At 46.4% G+C, this 22,309-nt stretch overlaps 1 protein-coding gene across 2 annotated transcripts in view; it reads left to right on the top strand.

Annotated features, from left to right (window-relative positions):
- Nucleotides 1-22,309, top strand: part of MDGA2 (MAM domain containing glycosylphosphatidylinositol anchor 2) — a 412,109-nt gene that overhangs the window by 250,266 nt on the left and 139,534 nt on the right. For both annotated transcript variants that reach the window (XM_081195650.1, XM_081195649.1), the window contains exon 6: nt 2,646-2,915. In XM_081195650.1, the coding sequence (XP_081051776.1) occupies nt 2,646-2,915 (270 nt within the window). The remainder of the gene's footprint in view (nt 1-2,645; nt 2,916-22,309) is intronic.

Below are 22,309 nucleotides of genomic sequence, written 5' to 3'. Positions count from 1 at the left end.
TTCTACTCAAGTAAAAACACGCTGATTCCCAAACCGTTCGCGGGCCGGATTGAGAAGGCAATTGGGCCACATCTGGCCCCCAGGCCTTAGGTTGCCTACCCCTGCGATAAGGGAAAGAGGGATAGTTGGCAGTGGCTGGAAGTGGGCAGTGGGCACAGCCCATTTCTAGAACGGCAGATCAGGTCCCTAGCCTATTTATTCCAGCATCCTATTCCCATGGCAACTCTCCCCTCCTGTGGTTTTCAAGGCTAGCAGCCAAAGAGAGACCTCTCCTCCTCCATTAAATTGTCCAGTCCTCTTCTAATGCCATCCAAGCTGGTGGCCATCAGGCGCGCCATGTTCTGCCTCCATTTTGTGGGTGCCCGGAGCATGCGCATGAGATCACACGGCAGGGGAAGGCGCCGTGGGAGCCGCCATGGCCACAGGGATGCCCAACGGAGCCTGCCATGGGGGTCTGGCAGGTAAGACAGCGGGTGGTAGCAACGGGAGAAGGCCAGGCACCCACAGCCAACATTTTGTGGGTGCCCAGCCCCCCCCCCCAGATGGTGCCAGGTGTGGCTATTACTGCCTTCTAGATGAATGAGTTCCGCAGGTAAACTCTGCGCAGGTGAAGGAGGATTTGCGTTTACATTGATTTTGGTGAGGTGTTTCTGTCTGCTTCCTCTGTAGGGTGGGCAGGTGAAGAGGGACCCAGGAAACTGCCTTAAACTGAGGCTGCACCCACACCAGGTGTTTAATAATAATAATAATATAATATTTTATTGTTTCTACCCTGCCCATCTGGCTAGCCACTCTGGGTGACTTCCAACAAAAAATTAAAAATAAAAAGTGATCTGGGTGCTGAGAGCTGTTAGGAGGCCTCTAACCCCTCACAGCGCTACAGTTCCCAGAGTTCACTTTGGAGAGAGACTGATTTGTGTTAATAATAATAATAATAATAATAATAATAATAATAATAATAATAATTGGCAAATACAACACACCAAACAACGAAGTGGAATACATCATATAAAGAGTCATAAAGGAGAATAAAAATACAAGATGAAAAAAACCATTAAGCTAAGAAGAACGAAAATGTATTGCATGGTGGGATAAAGGTTCATATATATGCAAAACATATCAAGTATTCATAAATGCCACCAGATAAAATCGCATTTACTTCATTGATTTATTGCATTTCTTCTTCCCACTTCTTCCTGCGAGGAGCCGGAGGTGGCGTATGTGGTTCTCCCCGCCCTCATCTAATTCCCCACGACCCCAATGACCCTGGGAGGAAGGTGAGGCTGAGAGGTGGTGACTGAGCTCAGGGTCACATCCAGTGAGCCTCTTGGCCAAGTGGGGGACTTGAACCCGGGTCTCTCCCAGGTCTTAGTCTGACACCCTAACCCATGGGTAGGCAAACTAAGGCCCGGGGGCCAGATATGGCCCAATCGCCTTCTCAATCTGGCCCCCGGACAGTCCAGGAACCAGCGTGTTTTTACATGAGTAGAACGTGTCCTTTTATTTAAAATGCATCTCTGGGTTGTTTGTGGGGCTTAGGAATTTGTTCATTATTTTTTTCTTCAAAATATAGTCCTGCCCCCCTGCTGAAAAAGTTTGCTCACCCCTGCCCTAACCACTATACACCACACTGCCTCTACACAGTAGCATTTACCAGAAACAGATTGGTCCCTATCAATATGTTCCCCTCTACTTTTGAGTGATGGCTCAGTAACCCTGTCAGCTCTGCCGCAGCATAGTCTCAAACCTCTGGGCAGGGTCTGCGCATACCACCAGGCAGACTTTGCCGGATGTGCTTCTCGCCGGACGCCATGCGCTAGAGGAGCAATGCCCCATTGCCCTCTCAGCTGCCCACAATTACCGCCGGCATTAATAAAAGACCCAGCCTTGGGGATCAGGAGACACTGCAGAGCGTCACCGGCTGCAATATGCTGCCGTTTTGCAAAGCGGCTGGTTCCCTGGCGCCTTGCGCTCATCACGCCCGTCCTCCGAAAGTCAGAGCCAGGGGTGAGGATGGGAGCCGAGTGTAGTAATCACACAGGGTCGCCGGACGTTTCACCGTCTATTGATCCCTGTGCCACCACTTTATTTCTCGCTGCCACCACCCAGGCCCTACCTGGGACAATACTGAGTCCAGTCAGCGTTAAGTTGGAACATAAGGTAAAGGTAAAGGCACCCCGACCATTAGGTCCAGTTGTGGCCGACTCTGGGGTTGCGGCGTTCATCTCACTTTACTGGCCGAGGGAGCCGGCGTACAGCTTCCAGGTCATGTGGCCGGCATGACTAAGCCGCTTCTGGTGAACCAGAGCAGCGCACGGAAACGCCGTTTACCTTCCCACCAGAGTGGTACCTATTTATCTACTTGCATTGGTATGCTTTCGAACTGCTAGGTTGGCAGGAGCTGGGACCGAGCAACGGAAGCTCACCCCGTCGCAGGGATTTGAACCGCTGACCTTCTGATCGACAAGTCCTAAGCTCTGTGGTTTAACCCACAGCGCCACCCACATCCCATCTGTCCAATATCCTTTCCCTAATTCTTCGAAGGGTGTAATAATTCTTTCCCCACATTTCTTAACTCCTTCTTCCTTTATCATCCTTCTTGGCAGTGACCTCGAACCCTGACCGACTTGGTCCTCTTTCCACAGCATCTCCCTCGATCAAGCTCTTGGTGGACGACCCCATCGTGGTCAATCCTGGAGAGGCCATCACCTTGGTGTGCGTCACAACAGGCGGGGAGCCACTCCCCACCCTCACCTGGGTCCGGTCGGTGGGAGCTCTGCCCGAGAAGACGGTCCTGAAGGGAGGGACGCTGACTATCCCAGCCATCACCTCTGACGACGACGGCACCTACAGCTGCATCGCCAACAACAACGTGGGGAACCCAGCAAAGAAGTCCACTAACATCATCGTCCGAGGTAAGAGCCGCCCGCCACCTTCTGTGGCAATGAGAGTGGGGTCTTCTTTGCCTGCGCGGTTTTGAATTGGTGTGAGATCTGGGTTTCCATGCCTCTGATGGAGACGGTTCAAATCCCGGTGGACCCCGCGACTCTTTAGGGTTGAAACGTTTGGTGGAAGACCCATGGAATGGCGTTGGAACTGGGCTTATTGGCTGGAAGGTCAGATTCATGCAGAGTGCATCTGTGTGGGGCTACTCTTGAGGTGGATCCAGCTGGCGAAGAACGTGGAGGATCGATGGCCTCTGGGGGCAAAATGCCACAGGATATGGCACCTTTAGCATAGCTGTCAACTTTCCCCTTTTCTTGCGAGGAATCCTATTTGGAATAAGGGAATTTCCCTTTAAAAAAGGGAAACGTTGACAGCTATGTTTTGTAGGCTGTTGGGAGCCGTCCAGGGTGGCTTGGAAAACCCATCCAGATGGGTGGGGTATAAATATCAATATTATTATTATTATTATTATTATTATTATTATTATTATTATTATTATTATTATTATTATTATCAGCACTGGCTGCCCCTCTGTTGGTGGGCTTCAAGGTTTGGGTAGTTACGTACGTAGAAGGCCTTATGTTTATTTATTTGTTCTGGGGTGGTTTTTTTAGAGCATTTGTGCCCCACTTCAACTATAAGGGCTCACAGAGTGACAAACAGGCAAAATAAGGCAATAATAATAATAATAATAATAATAATAATAATAATAATAATAATAATAATTTATACCCCGCCCATCTGGCTGGGCCTCCCCAGCCGCTCTGGGCGGCTTCCATAGAAACCAAAAATACACTAAATATCACACGTTAAAAACTTCCCTGAACAGGGCTGCCTTAAGATGTCTTCTGAATGTCATGTAGTTGTTTATCGCTTTGACATCTGCTGGAAGGGCGTTCCACAGGGCGGGCGCCACCACCGAGAAGGCCCTCTGCCTGGTTCCCTGTAGCTTTGCTTCTCGCAAGGAGGGAACCGCCAGAAGGCCCTCGGAGCTGGACCTCAGTGTCCGGGCAGAATGATGGGGGTGGAGACGCTCCTTCAGGGATACCTGCAGGCTTACAATGATAATAATCAGGGCTTTTCTTCAGCCGGATCTCTCTGGGACTCAGTTCCGGCCCCTCTCAGGTGGGCACCATTGCCGTTATAAGAGAACAAGGGAGGCGTTCATGGAGAATTCCAGCACCTCTTTTTCTAGAAAAATAGCACTTATGGTGGTGGTGGTTGTAGTAGTAGTAGTAGTAGTAAGCCGAAGGCATGACACACAAGGGAATAGGGACAGGGAGAGAGGAGGAAAATAAAAATCGGAACTCAGGCATCAATTTCTTTTTTCTTTTTTTTAAATAGTTTTTATTGAAAATTTCAACATAACAAATTATCAAAACATATCATCTTCTTTTCATTCCCCCATTCCCCCCTCCCCAAAAAGAAACCCTCCCAGCCCGAGACTTCCCTCAGTTCCTCTCTCTGATTTTTCAACACATATTATTCTCTGCATATTATCAAATTGTCAAGATCCTTAAATTATCTGTCCATTATGTTAACAACCAATAAGTTTGTGTCTGCTTATTCGAAACCTGCCAAGGAGTCCAATTCATTTTGTTGTTTCTTTAAGTACTTTGTAAAGGGTTCCCATTCCCATTTAAAGTCGCAGTTGTCCTTGTCCCATAGTCTGTGCGTCAGTTTTGCCGGTTCTGCATAGTCCATCAATTTTTCTTGCCGCTGTTCCTTCGTAGGGGTTTCAATTTCTAAATAGTTCTTATTCTGACCAGCTGGGACAATCTGGGGCAGGAGGTGCCTGGTGGAACACTGCCTCCAGCAAAGCTGATGAAATGAACCTTCTCCTTCCTATCTATCCCACCAAGACAGTCTGATAGAATGTGTATATACATGGGGGAAAGATTCCTGCATTGCAGAGGATTGGACTCAATCTTGGGGTCCCTTCTAACTCTACCATTCTATGATTCCATTTTGTGTGTTTATATCTGTCCTATCTCAGGACCAGGTAACTGGAGAAACCAGCTGATTGATTTCTTCTTCTTCTTGTTGTTGTTGTTTAGTTGTTTAGTTGTGTCTGACTCTTCGTGACCCCCTGGACCAGAGCACACCAGGCACTCCTGTCTTTCACTGCCTCTCACAGTTTGGTCAAACTCATGCTGGTAGCTTCGAGAACACTGTCCCACCATCTGGTCCTCTGTCGTCCCCTTCTCCTTGGGCCCTCCATCTTTCCCAACATCAGGGTCTTTTCCAGGGAGTCTTTCTCTTCTCATGAGGTGGCCAAAGTCTTGGAGCCTCAGCTTCAGGACCTGTCCTTCCAGTGAGCACTCAGGGCTGATTTCCTTCAGAATGGAGAGGTTGGATCTTCTTGCAGTCCATGAGACTCTCAAGAGTCTCCTCCAACACCATAATTCAACAGCACCAATTCTTCGGCGATCAGCCTTCTTGATGGTCCAGCTCTCACTTCCATCCATTACTACAGGGAAAACCATGGCTTTAACTATACGGACCTTTGTCGGCAAGATGATGTCTCTGCTTTTTAAGATGCTGTCTAGGTTTGTCATTGCTTTTCTCCAAGAAGCAGGCGTCCTTTAATTTCATGTTTTTTAACTTCTCCTTGGGGGTCTCCCGAAATACCCGAGGCCTTCTCCACAGAGCAGGGCTTTGAATGTGGCTGCCCCTGTTCTGTGGCGCCGCATCACAGCATCCGGATATCACAGGTGCTTTCCGGAAACAGCTGAAGACATTTTTTTTTGCTTCAAACAAGCTATCTCATTGGGATGAAAAGGTCTCTCTCTGAGGAATTCATTTTCTACCGTTTCCTGACCTAACTTCAGTTATTTTTAGTGCCGTTCTTTCGAAACAACAACTATTTTTAGCATGGCACACATGTAGAAGGTAATTCAGAAAGAAATAGTTGTGCTATTTTTAAAGCTGTCTTTGCATTGGGGACAGATGTCAGCTCCTGCCTGTTGACGGAGGAGACAGGCCATTGCCCCAGAGTTCTGCTAGCACCCAGGGTGGTCCTTGAGGACAACTGCTGCCTCTCCAACCAAGCTTCACACTTGGCATTTCATCTAGGGTTGCCATTCCTCCTCTTTTTCCAGGACGTGTCCTCTTTTTCAGTGGTAAAATTTCTGTCCAGGCAGATTTTTTTGAATTTGCCAAAATGTCCAGGGTTACGGGAGCGGGCTACTTTTTATGTTGCCTACTCAGTGCTAGGCAACCAAGTGCAAAACATATACAGTGGTCCCTCGGGTAACATACGCTTCAGGTTACATACGCTTTAGGTTACAGACTCTGCTGACCCAGAAATAGTACCTCGGGTTAAGAACTTTGCTTCAGGATGAGAACAGAAATCGTGTGGCGGCGGCAGCCGGAGGCCCCATTAGCTAAAGTGGTACCTCAGGTTAAGAACAGTTTCAGGTTAAGAACAGACCTCTGGAACGAATTAAGTTCTTAACCCAAGGTACCACTGTACATACTGTGTGAGTTTTGCAGGATGCAGGAAAGGATCAGGTTCTCGTTTTTGTATATTTTGAAGGGATGTTTGCCCACTTCTGCACCACCTCCCCCTTCTGCCCCAGGTGCCGGCAAATGTGTCCTCATTTTTGCTCTTCAATATATGGCAACCCTAATCATCTGGAGGATTTGGTCCTTATTCAAACTCTTGGTTAATCACTGCAGACCAGGCTTCTTCCCATGTGTGACCCACCATGCCAAACCTATTGGTGGCATCCGTCTGTCTCAAGACACAGTGGAAGAGTGTGCCATCAGGGTTAATGTCAAACCATTGGAGGAGGTGTTCTAAACTAGCTAACCTCCTCCTCCTCCTCCTCCTCCTCCTCCTCCTCCTCCTATCCCTAATAGCCGAGTAAAATTGTCTTCCATAAACACAGTTTTAAAATAATAATAATAATAATAATAATAATAATAATAATAATAATAATAATAATAATTTATTATTTCTACCCCGCCCATCTGGCTGGGCCTCCCCAGCCACTCTGGGCGGCTTCCATAAAAACCAAAAATACAGTAAAATATCACACGTTAAAAACTTCCCTCAACAGGGCTGCCTTCAGATGTCTTCTGAATGTCAGGTAGCTGTTTATTTCCTTGACATGTGATGGGAGGGCGTTCCACAGGGCGGGCGCCACTACCGAGAAGGCCCTCTGCCTGGTTCCCTGTAACTTGGCTTCTCGCAATGAGGGAACCGCCAGAAGGCCCTCGGCGCTGGACCTCAGCGACCGGGCAGAACGATGGGGGTGGAGACGCTCCTTCAGGTATACTGGGCCGAGGCCGTTTAGGGCTTTAACAGTGAGTCTGTAAGTGAGTGGAGGCCAATTCTGGATCTACACGTCCTTCTTTTATGACCACTGGGTGGTGACCCCACTGACCGTGCTAATCCAGTCAGGGAAAAGGGAGGCAGACTATGTTTAGGGCACCATTCCCAGCCCCTCCCCCTTTTCGGGGCGAGCAGAGTGGATCCTAAAAAGGGCTTCTCAGTCATGGATACAGCTGCCGAGCTGCTCAAATGCCTTGTTCCTTGAGTCAGGGTGACTGAATCTGTATCCACTGGCCATGTTCCAATTCATGACTAGGGAGAGCCAGTGTGGTGTAGTGGTTAAGAGCGGTAGTCACGTAATCTGGGGAACCGGGTTCACTTCCCCGCTCCTCCACATGCAGCTGCTGGGTGACCTTGGGCCAGTCACACTTCCCTGAAGTCTCTCAGCCCCACTCACCTCACAGAGTGTTTGTTGTGGGGGAGGAAGGGAAAGGAGAATGTTAGCCGCTTTGAGTCTCCTTTGGGTAGTGATAAAGCGGGATATCAAATCCAAACTCCTCTTCTTCTTCTTCTTCTTCTTCTTCTTCTTCTTCTTCTTCTTCTTCTTCTTCTTCTTCTTCTTCTTCTTCTTCTAGGGGCTTCTAGATTTCATTATCCTGCCCCAGTTACCATTTGCCAATCACCATGGGACTTTTGGGGTTTGGGTTTGGGATGGGTTTTTGGAAGAAGCCTGTGTGTGGATTTGTTTTATGTGTGTAGATCAGGGCATGCTGACCAATGCACAGTCTTTGCAGTATGGCTCTGTTCCGATGGCATGAAGTAGTCATGACGATCAGGAGATTCTTATCTGCTTCAGCCTTCATCTGCCTTCACAGCCGTTGTAACATGCCACTTGTCATCTTCCTGTTCTGCCATTGAGGACTTCTTGGATTATTCTGTGTCTAGCTCCTTCCCTTTGACCTTACCGCCTTGGTTGACCCTGCTGGGAGTATGAGACACCTGACGGCTTCGCTCACAAGGGTCATAGGAATGTGCAAGCCCACTCACCACGACCAGGTGGTGATCCAGCGAGCTGGCTATCATGCATGGCTTGAAAGCTGTGGTTGGGCTTGGTGGGTCACAGTCTGCACAGGGGCACAACTGTCCCCTTGCAGTCTGGACATAGAATCATAGAAGAATCATAGAATCATAGAGTTGGAAGAGACCACAAGGGCCATCGAGTCCAACCCCCTGCCAAGCAGGAAACACCATCAGAGCACTCCTGACATATGGTTGTCAAGCCTCTGCTTAAAGACCTCCAAAGTAGGAGACTCCACCACACTCCTTGGCAGCAAATTCCACTGTCAAACAGCTCTTACTGTCAGGAAGTTCTTCCTAATGTTTAGGTGGAATCTTCTTTCTTGTAGTTTGGATCCATTGCTCCGTGTCTGCTTCTCTGGAGCAGCAGAAAACAACCTTTCTCCCTCCTCTATGTGACATCCTTTTATATATTTGAACATGGCTATCATATCACCCCTTAACCTCCTCTTCTCCAGGCTAAACATGCCCAGCTCCCTTAGCCGTTCCTCATAAGGCATCGTTTCCAGGCCTTCTCTCATGCATGAGAGAAGTCCATAGCTCCTTAGCAGAATATCTACCTTGTATACAGAAGGTCTCAGATTCAACCTCCGGTGGTATCTCCAGGTAGGACCGGGAAGTACCCTGGTCTGAACACCTGGAGAGCCTCTGCAAGTCAGTGTGGACAATGCTAAGCTAGAGGGACCTTTGGTCTGGATCAGAATAAGGAATCTTCCTATGCTCCTGTGCTGCTCTGCTTCTTGGTCTTCTCCATCCAGCGTCCAGGTCTGTCTTCTGTTGTTTCTCTATCTCTCAGTTCTTGGCTCTGGTCATTTACTTCCTTGGTGTTTTGTTTCCTTCACCGCGCACCATTACAGAGTCAGGGTGCTTTGCGTGGCGAGTTCCTGCCTCCCCCCAGTAGGAATAAAGACACGTGACACCATTATTTTAGGTTAATGGGCAAAAATTGGCCACAACTTTATTGGTTACAGGTGATGAGTGGGATTGGCTTAGGCATTGGTCCTAAATGACTATCCGGCTTCAGCCTGTTAGCTTGAAGTCCGTGAAGGGTTAACCACTGGTAGGGGGAGTCCTGCTGATGCACATCAACTGGGAACTCCCCCGGGGTCACTGATTGGGGGCGTGCTTTAGGCCCTCACCTCCATAGGCTTCAGACAGGGCCACGCCCCCCGGAATCCTTTATCGGACTACCCTTCAATATCTGGGGGAGGTGATGGCGCTTCCTCCCCCCCCCCCCATCCGTCTACATAGCAACACTCATACCAATGCGGCCAAAGAGGGAGATCCCTGGCCGCGCCTGCCTTAAATGGAGCAGGCCACACCCCCTGGGCCAGCCAATTGGCTGGCCAGGGGATGACGCGGCCGAGGATTCCCCTAATTGTGCGGAGGCCTGCAACAACACCTCCTCTTGAGGTCGGAAGTGGCTTTGTGCAGTGCCTTGTTGAACTTTGGAAGTCGCTCCCACAGGAGGCAGTGAAGACCACCACCCTAGATGGTTTTGAAAGAAACACATTCATGGACCATCAGAGGCTACTAGCCATGACTGACTCCACAGTCAGATACAGATAGGTAGCCGTGTTGGTCTGCCATAGTCAAAATCAACCTACAGGCTACTAATCAAAACAAGATCAACAATATTGTCAATCTCTCACAGCAAGCACTCAGCCCAGCCGAGGAATCAGTCCTTTCACGTGGACTGTCATTCTGCCCTGCCAAATCCCCACACATGATTCAGTTCTACGGGGACTTGGAAGCATTTTTCCGCCGTTTACGCCTGAAGGAGTATTTTCAACACACACAACAACAAGACAAATCAGAACAAACAACAACTTCACAACACAACACCTCTCAACCCACTGGAGAACAACAACCACCCTCCCAACAGAACACTGACCACCAACTACCACCGAAAAAGTGTTACACAAAAAGGGACTCCACATGGACCCCTCCTGATGGACGCAATACCACACTGGACTTGTACATTGACTGCTTCCGCCACAGAATCCAAACAGATGTGACCAGAAAACACCATCGCTTACAACAAAATCTAAACCATGCTGAAAGGAGAGCCATAGATAATCTCAGAAACAACCCAGACATTATAATTAAAGAAGCATTATTTTGTCCACAGTCAGAGGCAGCAATGCTTCTCAACACCAGTTGCTGGAGACCATGGGAGGGGAGAGGGCTCTTGTGGTTGGATCCTGCTTGCTGGTTTCCTATTGGGGCATCTGGCTGGCCACTGTGAGAGCAGGATGCCGGACCAGGTGGACCATTGGCCTGATCCAGCAGGCCCATCTCAAGTTCTTATGTTCTGAAGACTATGCACAAGTGAGAAAACACACAGGGACTTCCTGAATTTTGAGTCCTCACTCAGGGTCCTTTGTGTATCCTAGATTCCCCCCCCCCTTGTGTTTTCCCACCATAATTGCAGAGGTCCAGATTGGTAATAGATCTTGCTGGCAAGCAGAGAGATGGAGAGCGGTGGTGTCAGCCTCTGTGATATACTGGATTTTGTGGGTATGTGATGCACCATCCATCAGTTTGCTTCAGGTGTTTTGTAAAGACATATCTTTATTTCCAGGTTTTCCCTGGCCCATAAGATCGGAGCCGTTTATCACCGAATTCCTATTTTTATCATACTTTTTTTAAAAGAAAAAAAAAGCGTCTTTGTTTTTATGATACTGCTTTCCCGACTTCATGTTGTATTTCTGTTTTTAAACAGTAGGTGGTTCGGATAAAGATAGAGGGTGTTAGACTTATTCAACCATGGAAGCTCTGAGCTCATATTCCCCTTCCCCACCTTATACATGAGGACAACATGACAAGGGAGCCATCACAGCACTCCGATGGCCTCAAATAAAGGACAGGACCCAAAAAATTAATGTGTGGAGAGGTGGCTGATCAGGGAAGGAAGGGACATACAATGGCAAGGGAGTGGGTGGCCTCAATCCGACAGAAAAACTGATGTCTGGACGTCAAAAGAAATGGCAAATCACATTTAATGGGTGGGGATGCAGTAAAGATTGGTGGGGAGATGGCTGAAGCATTTCTTTACTGCCAGGCCTTTGGTTTTTAATTATCTGGGCCCTCCTCCTGTGGGTGGGATGCTTTCATCCTGCCTTTTAAAAACATGAATGGGTTTTAGGGTTTTTTTATACTGCTTTTAATGCACGTTGTCAGGGAACTGCCATCACAGTCAGGAGTGGTGGAAGGGCTCCCGAGCAATGCCGGAGAAGGTCCCAGCAGGAAAAGAGGGGACTCAGTGACCGGGGAAGGAAATCAGCGTTACACCAGGGAGAAAGGCGGGCAGAGGCGGGTTTCGGAGGGATGGCTCCAGGACTCTTCACCAGAGACCAGCGGGGAGAGCATTGGTCCTCCACTGCCCACACCCACCCTGCGCAGAAGACTTCCGCGCAGGGAGGCTAGGCGGAGACTATCCGTCAAGGAACTTTTATGTTGGAAGAAGTTCAGGAAACGCCCACTGACGGATTCTGCCAGTGACTGAGACAGACGCAGAATCAGGACTGTCCAGCAAGGGAAAGGTTTTTCCAGGCCACCTCACCGAGAGTGGCGGCAACTTACGCACAAGCAACCCCCCAATTCCCATTACACACGTGTTCCATATTTATTGCTGTAAGTTGCTTTGAATTACAGTGGTACCTTGGTTCTCAAATGGCTTGGTACTCAAACAACCTGGAACCCAAACACTGCAAACCCGGAAGTAAGTGTTCCGGGTTTGCGAATGTTTTTCAGAAGACAAACGTGCTCCGTTTTGAGTGTTACGCTTCCATTTTGAGTGTTATGCTGAGGCCTGTCTGTTTTTGCTGTTTATTTTGCGTTTTTGTAGCTCTTTTTTGTTTTGTTTTTGTGACCGTGTGGAACCCAGTTCAGCTACTGATTGATGGATTCTGTGACTGCAGTACATTATTGCTTTCATTTTATGGATCCATAAATAGTAAAATCTATGTTCAACTGCTGTTTTAGGGTTGGTTTTTTTAAAGTCTGGAATGGATTAATCCGTTTTGCATTACTTTCTATGGGAAAGCGCACCTTGGTTTTAGAACGCTTTGGTTTTGGAACGGACTTCCAGAAGGGATTAAGTCTGAGAACCAAGGTATCACTGTACTTCTGCAAATTAAGAAAAAGGCAACCAATAAGTTCTCTTTTTTAGAATCGTAGAATTGTAGGGATGCCAAGGGTCATCTAGTACAATGCACGGAGGACTGGGGGCGGGAATCTAGCCTCTGTTTAAAAACCTCCAATGAAGGAGACTCCATCACTTTCTGGAGGAATCTGTTGCACTGTCAAACAGCTCAGGGTGTCTCTCTCTGAGTGTGTGGTTAGGACACCTCCATTCTTCCATTAGAATAAGTTTTCTCAAAAGTAGGGGTGGGAGGGAAATTTGATTCCATTTGCGTTTAATATAATAATAATAATAATAATAATAATAATAATAATAATAATAATAATAATAATAATAATAATAATTTATTTATACCCCGCCCATCTGGCTGAGTTTTCCCAGCCACTCTGAGTGGCTCCCAATCACATGTTAAAAACAATACAGCATTAAATATTAAAAACTTCCCTAAACAGGGCTGCCTTCAGATGGCTTTTAAAAATAGGATAACTGCTTATTTCCTTGACATGTGATGGGAGGGCGTTCCACAAGGCAGGTGCCACTACCGAGAAGGCCCTCTGCCTGGTTCCCTGTAGCTTTGCTTCTCGCAATGAGGGAACCGCCAGAAGGCCCTCGGAGCTGGACCTCAGTGTCCGGGTAGAACGATGGGGGTGGAGACGCTCCTTCAGATATACTGGACCGAGGCCCTTTAGGGCTTTAAAGGTCAACACCAGCACTTTGAATTGTGCTCGGAAACGTACTGGGAGCCAGTGTAGGTCTTTCAAGACTGGTGTTATGTGGTCCCGGCGGCCACTCCCAGTCACCAGTCTAGGTGCTGCATTCTGGATTAATTGCAGTTTCTGGGTCACCTTCAAAGGTAGCCCCACGTAGAGTTTAAAGGTGAGACTTCCCAATTTGCAACTAAAAACAATACTAATAACTCTTTTTTTTAAAAAAAAATGATATTTATTAAAATTTCAGAGGAAAAAAAGAATTACACAAAAACAAAAAATAAAAATACAAGGAAAATACAAAATACAAAATACAGAAAAAAAGGAATAAAAGACACTTAAAAAGAAGAAAAGGAAAATGGATCAATCTTTCTAATGCTTACATTCATATCCTTTTTTCCCTGACCTCCTCATACCTCCCTTTTTTGTATTCCAGTTCAGTTATTTAAGTCAGCAATTTCTTTCCCTCTTTGTTTTCTCATGATCCTTTAACTTAATATACTATAACTTTAAATTTTCATCTGTTATCAATCCTTTTTTACATACACCTTTATAGCATTACTGCTTAAACCACCTAGCTTCATTCCAACATCATTCTAACATTCATTAATTTTGCAATATTTCTGTAAATAGTCTTAAAATTTCTTCCAATCTTCTTCCACCGACTCTTCTCCCTGGTCTCAGAGTCTGCCAGTCATTTCTGCCAGTTCCATGTAGTCCATCACCTTCATCTGCCATTCTTCCAGAGTGGGTAGGTCTTGTGTCTTCCAATACTTTGCTATAAGTATTCTTGCTGCTGTTGTGGCATACATAAAGAAAGTTCTGTCCTTCTTTGACACCATTTGGCCAACCATGCCCAGGAGAAAGGCCTCTGGTTTCTTCAGAAAGGTATATTTAAATACCCTTTTCATTTCATTATAAATCATCTCCCAGAAAGCCTTAATCCTTGGGCATGTCCACCAAAGGTGAAAGAATGTACCTTCGGTTTCTTTACATTTCCAACATTTATTATCGGGCAAGTGATAGATTTTTGCAAGCTTGACTGGTGTCATGTACCACCTGTATATCATTTTCATAATATTCTCTCTTAAGGCATTACATGCCATGAATTTCATACCTGTGGTCCATAACTGTTCCCAGTCAGCCATCATTATGTTATGTCCAACATCTTGTGCCCATTTAATCATAGCAGATTTCACCGTTTCATCCTGAGTATTCCATTTCAACAGCAAGTTATACATTCTTGACAAATTCTTAGTTTTGGGTTCTAACAGTTCTGTTTCCAATTTTGATTTTTCCACCTGGAAGCCAATTTTCTTGTCCAAATTATATGCCTCCATTATCTGATAATAATGAAGCCAGTCTCGCACTTTGTTTTTTAGTTTCTCAAAACTCTGCAATTTCAGTCCATCTCCATCTTGTTCCAAAATTTCCCAATATTTCAGCCATTTGACCTCCATATTGAGCTTTTTGTGAGCTTTCGCTTCCATCGGTGACAGACACCTTGGGGTTTTATTTTCCAATAAGTCCTTGTATCTTATCCAAACATTAAACAATGCTTTCCTGACAATATGGTTTTTAAATGCTTTATGTGCTTTGACCTTATCATACCACAGATATGCATGCCATCCAAATACATTGTTAAAACCTTCTAAATCCAAAATGTCAGTGTTTTCAAGAAGCAGCCATTCTTTCAACCAGCAAAAGGCTGCTGATTCATAATAAAGTTCAAAGTCTGGCAGGGCAAATCCACCTCTTTCCTTTGCATCTGTTAATATTTTAAATTTTATTCTAGGCTTTTTGCCCTGCCAGACAAATCTAGAAATATCTCTCTGCCACCTCTTGAAACAGTCCATTTTGTCCACAATTTGCAATGTTTGAAACAAAAACAACATTCTAGGCAATACATTCATTTTTACTGCAGCAATACGACCCAGCAGTGAAAGCTTCAAATTTGACCAAATTTCTAAATCTTTTTTCACTTCGGCCCAGCATTTCTCATAGTTGTCTTTAAACAAATTCCCATTTTTTGCTGTCATGTTAATCCCCAGGTATTTAACTTTCTTAACCACTGTTAAACCTGTCTCATTCTGAAACCTCTCTCTCTCCATTGGTGTTAAATTTTTCTCTAAAACCTTGGTTTTCAACTTATTCAATTTAAATCCTGCAACTTGACCAAATTCTTGAATCAGTTCTAAAACCCTTTTGGTACTAGATTCTGGCTCCTGTAACGTCAGTTCTAAGTCATCTGCAAATGCTCTCAATTTGTACTGTTTGGCTCTGACATAACAATACTAATAACTCTTGTGGCGAGCCGGTTGCTTTGTGTTGGCTACTTAGCACCAACGTGGCACATTAATCTGCCCAAACAGAGTAGTTCATATAAACCGTGTTTTCTCTCTCTCTTTCTGTAATCCAATAGGGCAATAACACTAGAACACAGCCTCGCTCGCAATGGAGGCTTTTAATAAGAACCAGAGATTAATCATAATAGCCTCGGAGGGCTTTTGCGGTGTCAGAGAAATCCTGCTGTGATTATTTCATGGGGGTCGTAACCTCTGTTTGCACTTTATTACCCAGAAAACTATGGACTCCTCAGGATGACAAGTTATATAGTGTGTGGCTCACGGCGGCACTGGGTGTGTGTGTGTGTGTGTGGAGGTGTCACAAGGTAGACCGTTGGTAAATTTTAAAATTGAGCGATTTGGATCTGCAGTAAAATGGTGCAGCATGGAAAGTTCCTGTTCAGTGTTCAGCTGCTATGACCTCCTTCTGGGCTATTCCATCCCATCATCCTAGTTACCCTAACTCCCCATCAGCCAATCAAAATTCTGGGCTCAATGAGCATGCTCAGTCCTTTGTTTGAAGGAAAATACAGTGGTACCTTGGTTCTCAAACTTAATCCGTTCCGGAAACCCGTTCCAAAACCAAAACGTTCCAAAACCAAGGTGCACTTTCCCATAGAAAGTAATGCAAAAAGGATTAATCCGTTCCAGACTTTTAAAAACAACCCCTAAAACAGCAATTTAACATGAATTTTACTATCTAACGAGACCACTGATCCATAAAATGAAAGCAATAAGCAATGTACTGTACTATAAAATAAATAAGACAGTATTGTAGATGATAAAAATTGAAACAACTTTTTTTCTTTACCTGTACTGATGATAGTCATTGTTTGGATGGGGGGCTTTTATCCATTTCCGCAGTCACAAAATCAATCAATCAATCAGTAGCTGAACTGGGTTCCACACTGTCCCAAAAACAAATGAACCGAAAAAACCTCAAAAAGAAAAATGCAAAATAATTAGCAACAACAAAAGCGCCAAAGTTAATCTGTTCTGGAAGTCCATTTGACTTCCAAAATGTTCAAAAACCAAGGCGCAGCTTCTGATTGGTGCAGGCGCCCCGGAAACAATAGCCAACAGCCACATCGGACGTTCGGCTTCCGAAAAACATTTGAAAACTGGAACACCTACTTCTGGGTTTTCAGTGTTTGGGAACCAAGGCGTTTGAGAACCAAGGTACCACTGTGCCATAAATATTGTTCATGTTAAGGTGGAGACACTGTTAAATTGAATCTGTGAGAGATGGCTGGTCCTTCATAGCAAGTCCTTCATAGCAAGTGAGCCATGGCTTAAAACTACTCTCCCCTCTCTGAAAAGAGCCAGATTTTTGCCTAAAATGGAATACCCCGATAATGGGAACTTTCATTCAAGAGTCATAGGCAGACTCTGTCGGTATGTTCATTGCTACCATCTGCTCAGCTGCAGTTCAACGACTGTTACAGACAAGTGTTGCATGTGCTCCTTCATTCATAGGCAGCTTGCAGTCACACTGCATCATGCGTTTATAGTCTTATTTCAAAGTAATTGTGAATATTATTATTAGCAATAATAACCGTTTCCCCAACCTGATGCCATCCAGGCAGTTTGGACTACAACTCCCATGAACCCTAGTCAGCTCACTGCCGGGGGCCAGGCTGCTGAAGGCTAGTGGATGCCATCAAAAGCAACAAAACCCATAATGCAGTGTGAAATTCATTTAAAGTTTTGATGGTTTGTTTGTTAAATTTATGGGTCGCTTTTTCTTGCCCAACGCACCTCAAAACGACACGCAATCGAGCATCTCCTTCAACATTTCTTGCAGCATATTGTAATACTGCAAGACCCATGATGCAGTGAAAGTGTGAAGGGAGAATGCACAAGAGAAAAGATGTTGAAACTGAGAATTGTTGCACTGCAGGCAGGAACAGCCAAGACCAGTGGAGTAGATCTTTGTAGTGTTTTCCATGGAAATGCATAACTTTGCACCGGGAAAATCAATTTTTGTTGTTTAGTTGTTTAGTCATGTCCGACTCTTCGTGACCCCCTGGACCAGAGCACACCAGGCACTCCTGTCTTCCACTGCCTCCCCCAGTTTGGTCAGACTCATTGTTTGTAGCTTCAAGAACACTGTCCCACCATCTCGTCCTCTGTTGTCCCCTTCTCCTTCTGCCCTCCATCTTTCCCAACATCAGGGTCTTTTCCAGGGAGTCTGCTCTTCTCATGAGGTGGCCAAAGTATTGGAGCCTCAGCTTCAGGATCTGTCCTTCCAGTGAGCACTCAGGACTGATTTCCTTAGGAATGGAGAGGTTGGATCTTCTTGCAGTCCATGGGACTCTCAAGAGTCTCCTCCAGCACCAGAATTCAAAAGCATCCATTCTTTGGCGATCAGCCTTCTTTATGGTCCATAAAGAGGTGCAATTTCTCCTGGGGGGGGGGGTGTCTCACATATCCCTAACCAGAAATGTAAACTGAGAAGAAACTGACTTGACATGTTGGTGTGTTTCGTTGGAGTGGGTTGGTATGTGTGTCTGTGTGTGTGTGTGTTTTAGCATTTCAAAACCGGCAAGCAAAGAGGTTAGCATCCAAGATTCTCTCAGAGATAGCAAAGAATATAAACCCTGACTCCCCTTGGATACAGATTTCATGAGTCATGGCATAATAAACCAAACCTTCTGCATATTTATTCATAGCAACTCAAGCCTGGGAGCCTCATGAGACTGAACAAAATATAATTAAAATTCTATCTTGATTTTTTTAAAAATTAAAAAAAACAACAAAAACCACACTCCTGCACTGCCTAATGAATTCCTCAAACGATCAGAAGCTGGGAGAAGGAAATGGAAATGTCAGGGAGCGCGAGTGAACTCAGCTGCATTCCCAAAGCCTCCAACGCCAGCGAGAGAAAATACTTGTGATGACCTGCCTCTCTCTCTGTTGCCTGAACCAGCCCTGCTCCAGAAGCTCAGGGAGCGCATCAGCGTTTGAAAGAAGCAGATTGGCCACTCGGAACTGTGAGCTTCCTTATGAAATAAAGAAATTTACAGTTCAAACAGTGAGCTTCCTTCCAAGCGCATTTTGAAAACAGGGAAAGCGTCGGAAATAAGGGGAACGCATACAAAATGGCTCTCCTTTCCTCCCTCCAGTTCCCGTTGCATTTTGCAAAGATGCACACCGATGATGTGGACCAAAGCAGCTTTTTGATTTCTGCAACATGTCCCCACATGGTGGACACACCATGTGGCTGAGATGTGGTGAGCTTCGCTTCGGACGTGGCATTGAAACATCTCCGCAGTGAACCCAGAAAATTCCCTTTGAGGGTTCAAGTTAAGAGGGTCAAGATTCCCAGTCAGCCGGGCTTCATTCAGCAGTGTGCAGAAATAACAATAATATTAATGATTGTTGTTGTTGTTTAGTCGTTTAGTCGTGTTCTCCTCTTTGTGACCCCCTGGACCAGAGCACGCCAGGCACTCCTGTCTTTCACTGCCTCTCGCAGTTTGGTCAAACTCATGCTGGTAGCTTTGAGAACACTGTCCCACCATCTCATCCTCCGTCGTCCCCTTCTCCTTGTGCCCTCCATCTTTCCCAACATCAGGGTCTTTTCCAGGGAGTCTTCTCTTCTCATGAGGTGGCCAAAGTCTTGGAGCCTCAGCTTCAGGATCTGTCCTTCCAGTGAGCACCCAGGGCTGATTTCCTTCAGAATGGAGAGGTTGGATCTTCTTGCAGTCCATGGGACTCTCAAGAGTCTCTTTCAGCACCAGAATTCAAAAGCATCAATTCTTCGGTGATCAGCCTTCTTGATGGTCCAGCTCTCACTTCCATACATCACTACTGGGAAAACCATGGCTTTAACTACGGTATACGGACCTTTGTCAGCAAGGTGATATCTCTGCTTTTTAAGATGCTGTCTAGGTTTATCATTGCATATTAATGATAGTCAACTGCTTTCTGTCATCTTCTGGCATCCCAGCTCATCTCTCTTCCAACCGCAGTCCTTGAAAACATTCAACCCAAGGCCATTTTTGTGGAGAGACCAGGGTTCAAATCTCTCACCGGGCTACAAAGCTCGCTTGGTGACCTTGGGGCAATCACAGGCTGACCTACCTCACAGTTGGGGGAATTAAATGGGGAGGGGGAGAACCACCAATGCCACCTTGAGCCCCTTGGAGGAAAAGGTGCAAAAATGAAAATGAATATCTGGGCGTTTGGCGCCCTGATTCTGTCAGGGTTAGCATGCCTTTGTTTTCCGTCCACTGTGAGTGTCGTCTTCGGCCAGAGGAAAGGTGCGCAGAGTTGTCCAGGCTGCATTTGCGGGGCCATGGGGCGGGGTGTTCAGGAGCTCGTCCTACACTCGAGTAGGACCCTGGCAGAGACACAGGCCCAACTGGCATGTTCTCTCCCTCCTGGTCGATCGTTCGTGAGCTTCATGAGCTTTCTTCTGCCCAAACATCACAGCGACCGATGCCAACAGACACCAGCACACTTCGGGACCTGCAGAGTCTTCGCAGTTGTGTGACAGACCTCAGCAACTCAGCATTTTGGCTAATCTACTTTATTTACATCTAAACACACACGGAGCACTGCAACGTGGCTCCCTCTCTCTCTAGCATCAGATACCAAAGATAAAAACAACAAAGGACAATAGTCCCACTTCACGGAACACAATAACACAAACATCCTGTCTCCGTCACTTCCCACTCTGTAGAGTCAAAACATACACCGTCACGTGATAGGCAACAATCCCATGACTGCAATCATGGAGCAGGAATTCTAACAGTGAGCATCCCAGGGGGCGAGACACCATGGGGGTGGAGGAGCCCGCCCATGGCAGGCTGCTTCCTGGGCGGGGGTGGGGGTGGGGAGCCACGCTGCCTTGCTAGCAGCCTTCCTCCCTTCCCTTTTCCTTTTGACAGCTTGGGTGAGGCTCCCCCCCCCCCAGGAAACAGCCCAGGAGCAGAGGGCAATGGCACACTGCCCGCCTGTGACTCCCAAGCCGCCCCTGAGCTGTCAAAACAAAGAGGGAAGGGAGGAAGGCTGCTGGCAAGGCGGCGCAGCTTTGCCCCTTTGCCCGGCGGCTCAGGGTAGGCTTGGGAGTCCTGGGCGGGCGACATGCCGAATGTCTCCCCCCTCAGTGATGATGCCCGGGACAGACCACCCCCACCACCCCCATTTCTCCACCCCGGCTGCTCCATCCTTCAGAGGAAGCAGGCCCTTGATTTGTGTCTCCTTTGTGCCAAGCTCTCATTTGGGCAGGGGAGGGAGGGCATGGGAGCTGCGCCGCATCTGTGGAAGTGCAGCCTAATGCTCCAAAGCCTCTGTGGCTCCTTTGGAAGGAGCAAGTCATTCATGTAGCAGCCCCATGTTTGCACTTAGGCAGGGAACGCCAGCAGGCAGCCACAGCATTGGCAGAGTGGGCATTTTGGTGCCAGCTTTTTAATCTTCCGTGCTTAAGCAGTGGGGACCTTTCCTGTACAGTGGTGCCCCGCAAGACGAATGCCTCGCAAGACGGAAAACTCGCTAGACGAAAGAGTTTTCCATTTTGGAGGTGCTTCGCAAAACAAATTTCCTATGGGCTTGCTTCGCAAGACGACGATGTCTTGCGAGTTCCTGCTGGGTTTTTTCCCTCCCCCCCTTTTTCTAAGCCGCTAAGCCGCTTATCAGCTGATCCGATCAGCAGATAAGCCGCTAAAAGCCGCTAATAGCGTTAATAGCGCTAATCCGCTAATCCGCTAATCCGTCAATGGGCTTGCTTCGCAAGACGAAAAACCGCTAGACGAAGAGAATCACAGAACAGATTCTTTTCGTCTTGTGAGGCACCACTGTATTATTACAAGATTACTTTGTCCTGTTTTATATGCTCCAGGGTACCAAGTTCTCTGTAGGAAAACTATTCTCCCTATTTTGGGTTTCAGAGAGATTTTTAAAGGGGGGGGAGGCTTTTAAGATTTTGTTCCCGTGAGTTGCAATTCTCTTTTCTTTCCTTCTTATTTCCCTGCAGACCCCCCAAAATACATTATGAAAACCTATACAATGGTGCCTTGGGTTGCATACGCTTCAGGTTACATATGTTCCAGGTTACAGACTCTGCTAACCCAGAAATAGTACCTCAGGTTAAGAGCTTTGCTTCAGGATGAGAACAGAAATCACGCAGCGGCGGCACAGCAGCAGCAGGAGGCCCCATTAGCTAAAGTGGTACCTCTTCAGGTTAAGAACAGACCTCCAGAACGAATTAAGTACGTAACCAGAGGTACCACTGTATCCCCGTACATACACCACAACGAATTACAGTACAGTCGTACCTTGGTTCTCGAACGCTTTGGAAGTCGAACATTTCGGAAGTCAAACGGACTTCCGGAATAGATTCTGTTCGACTTCAGAGGTACAACTGTATATGCAACTGCATGCACACAAAAGCTCATACCAATAACAAACTTAGTTGGTCTCTAAGGTGCTACTGGCAGGAATTTTTTTATTTTGTTTCAGAAAAAAACCTCTGTGAGCCTCAGTCCTTTCATGTGCCTATCAGGCAAAGCATGAATTGTTGATCTGACTGCAATAAGGTCATCTCAATAAACCTACTAGAGCCAAGGTTCTTCGGTGAAATCCAAAGCAGCAGAATTGTACTTCTACATGCGGCACATACCGAAGTTAAACTGGATGGCCACTAATCTAGATGCCTTTAAAAGAGGATTAGGCAAACTGATGAAGTAGCCATGATGGCTCTTGGGAGAAAAGCAGTAACAAACCTAGACAGCATCTTAAAAAGTAGAGATATCACCTTGCCAACAAAGGTCCATATAGTAAAAGCTATGGTTTTCCTAGTAGTAAT

The sequence above is a fragment of the Podarcis bocagei genome, assembly GCF_964188305.1.
Source record: "Podarcis bocagei genome assembly, chromosome: 1".
In the NCBI taxonomy this organism is placed as follows: domain Eukaryota; kingdom Metazoa; phylum Chordata; class Lepidosauria; order Squamata; family Lacertidae; genus Podarcis; species Podarcis bocagei.
The sequence above is the reverse complement of the archived record's forward strand: the minus strand, read 5'-3'. Positions and strand labels throughout refer to the sequence as shown.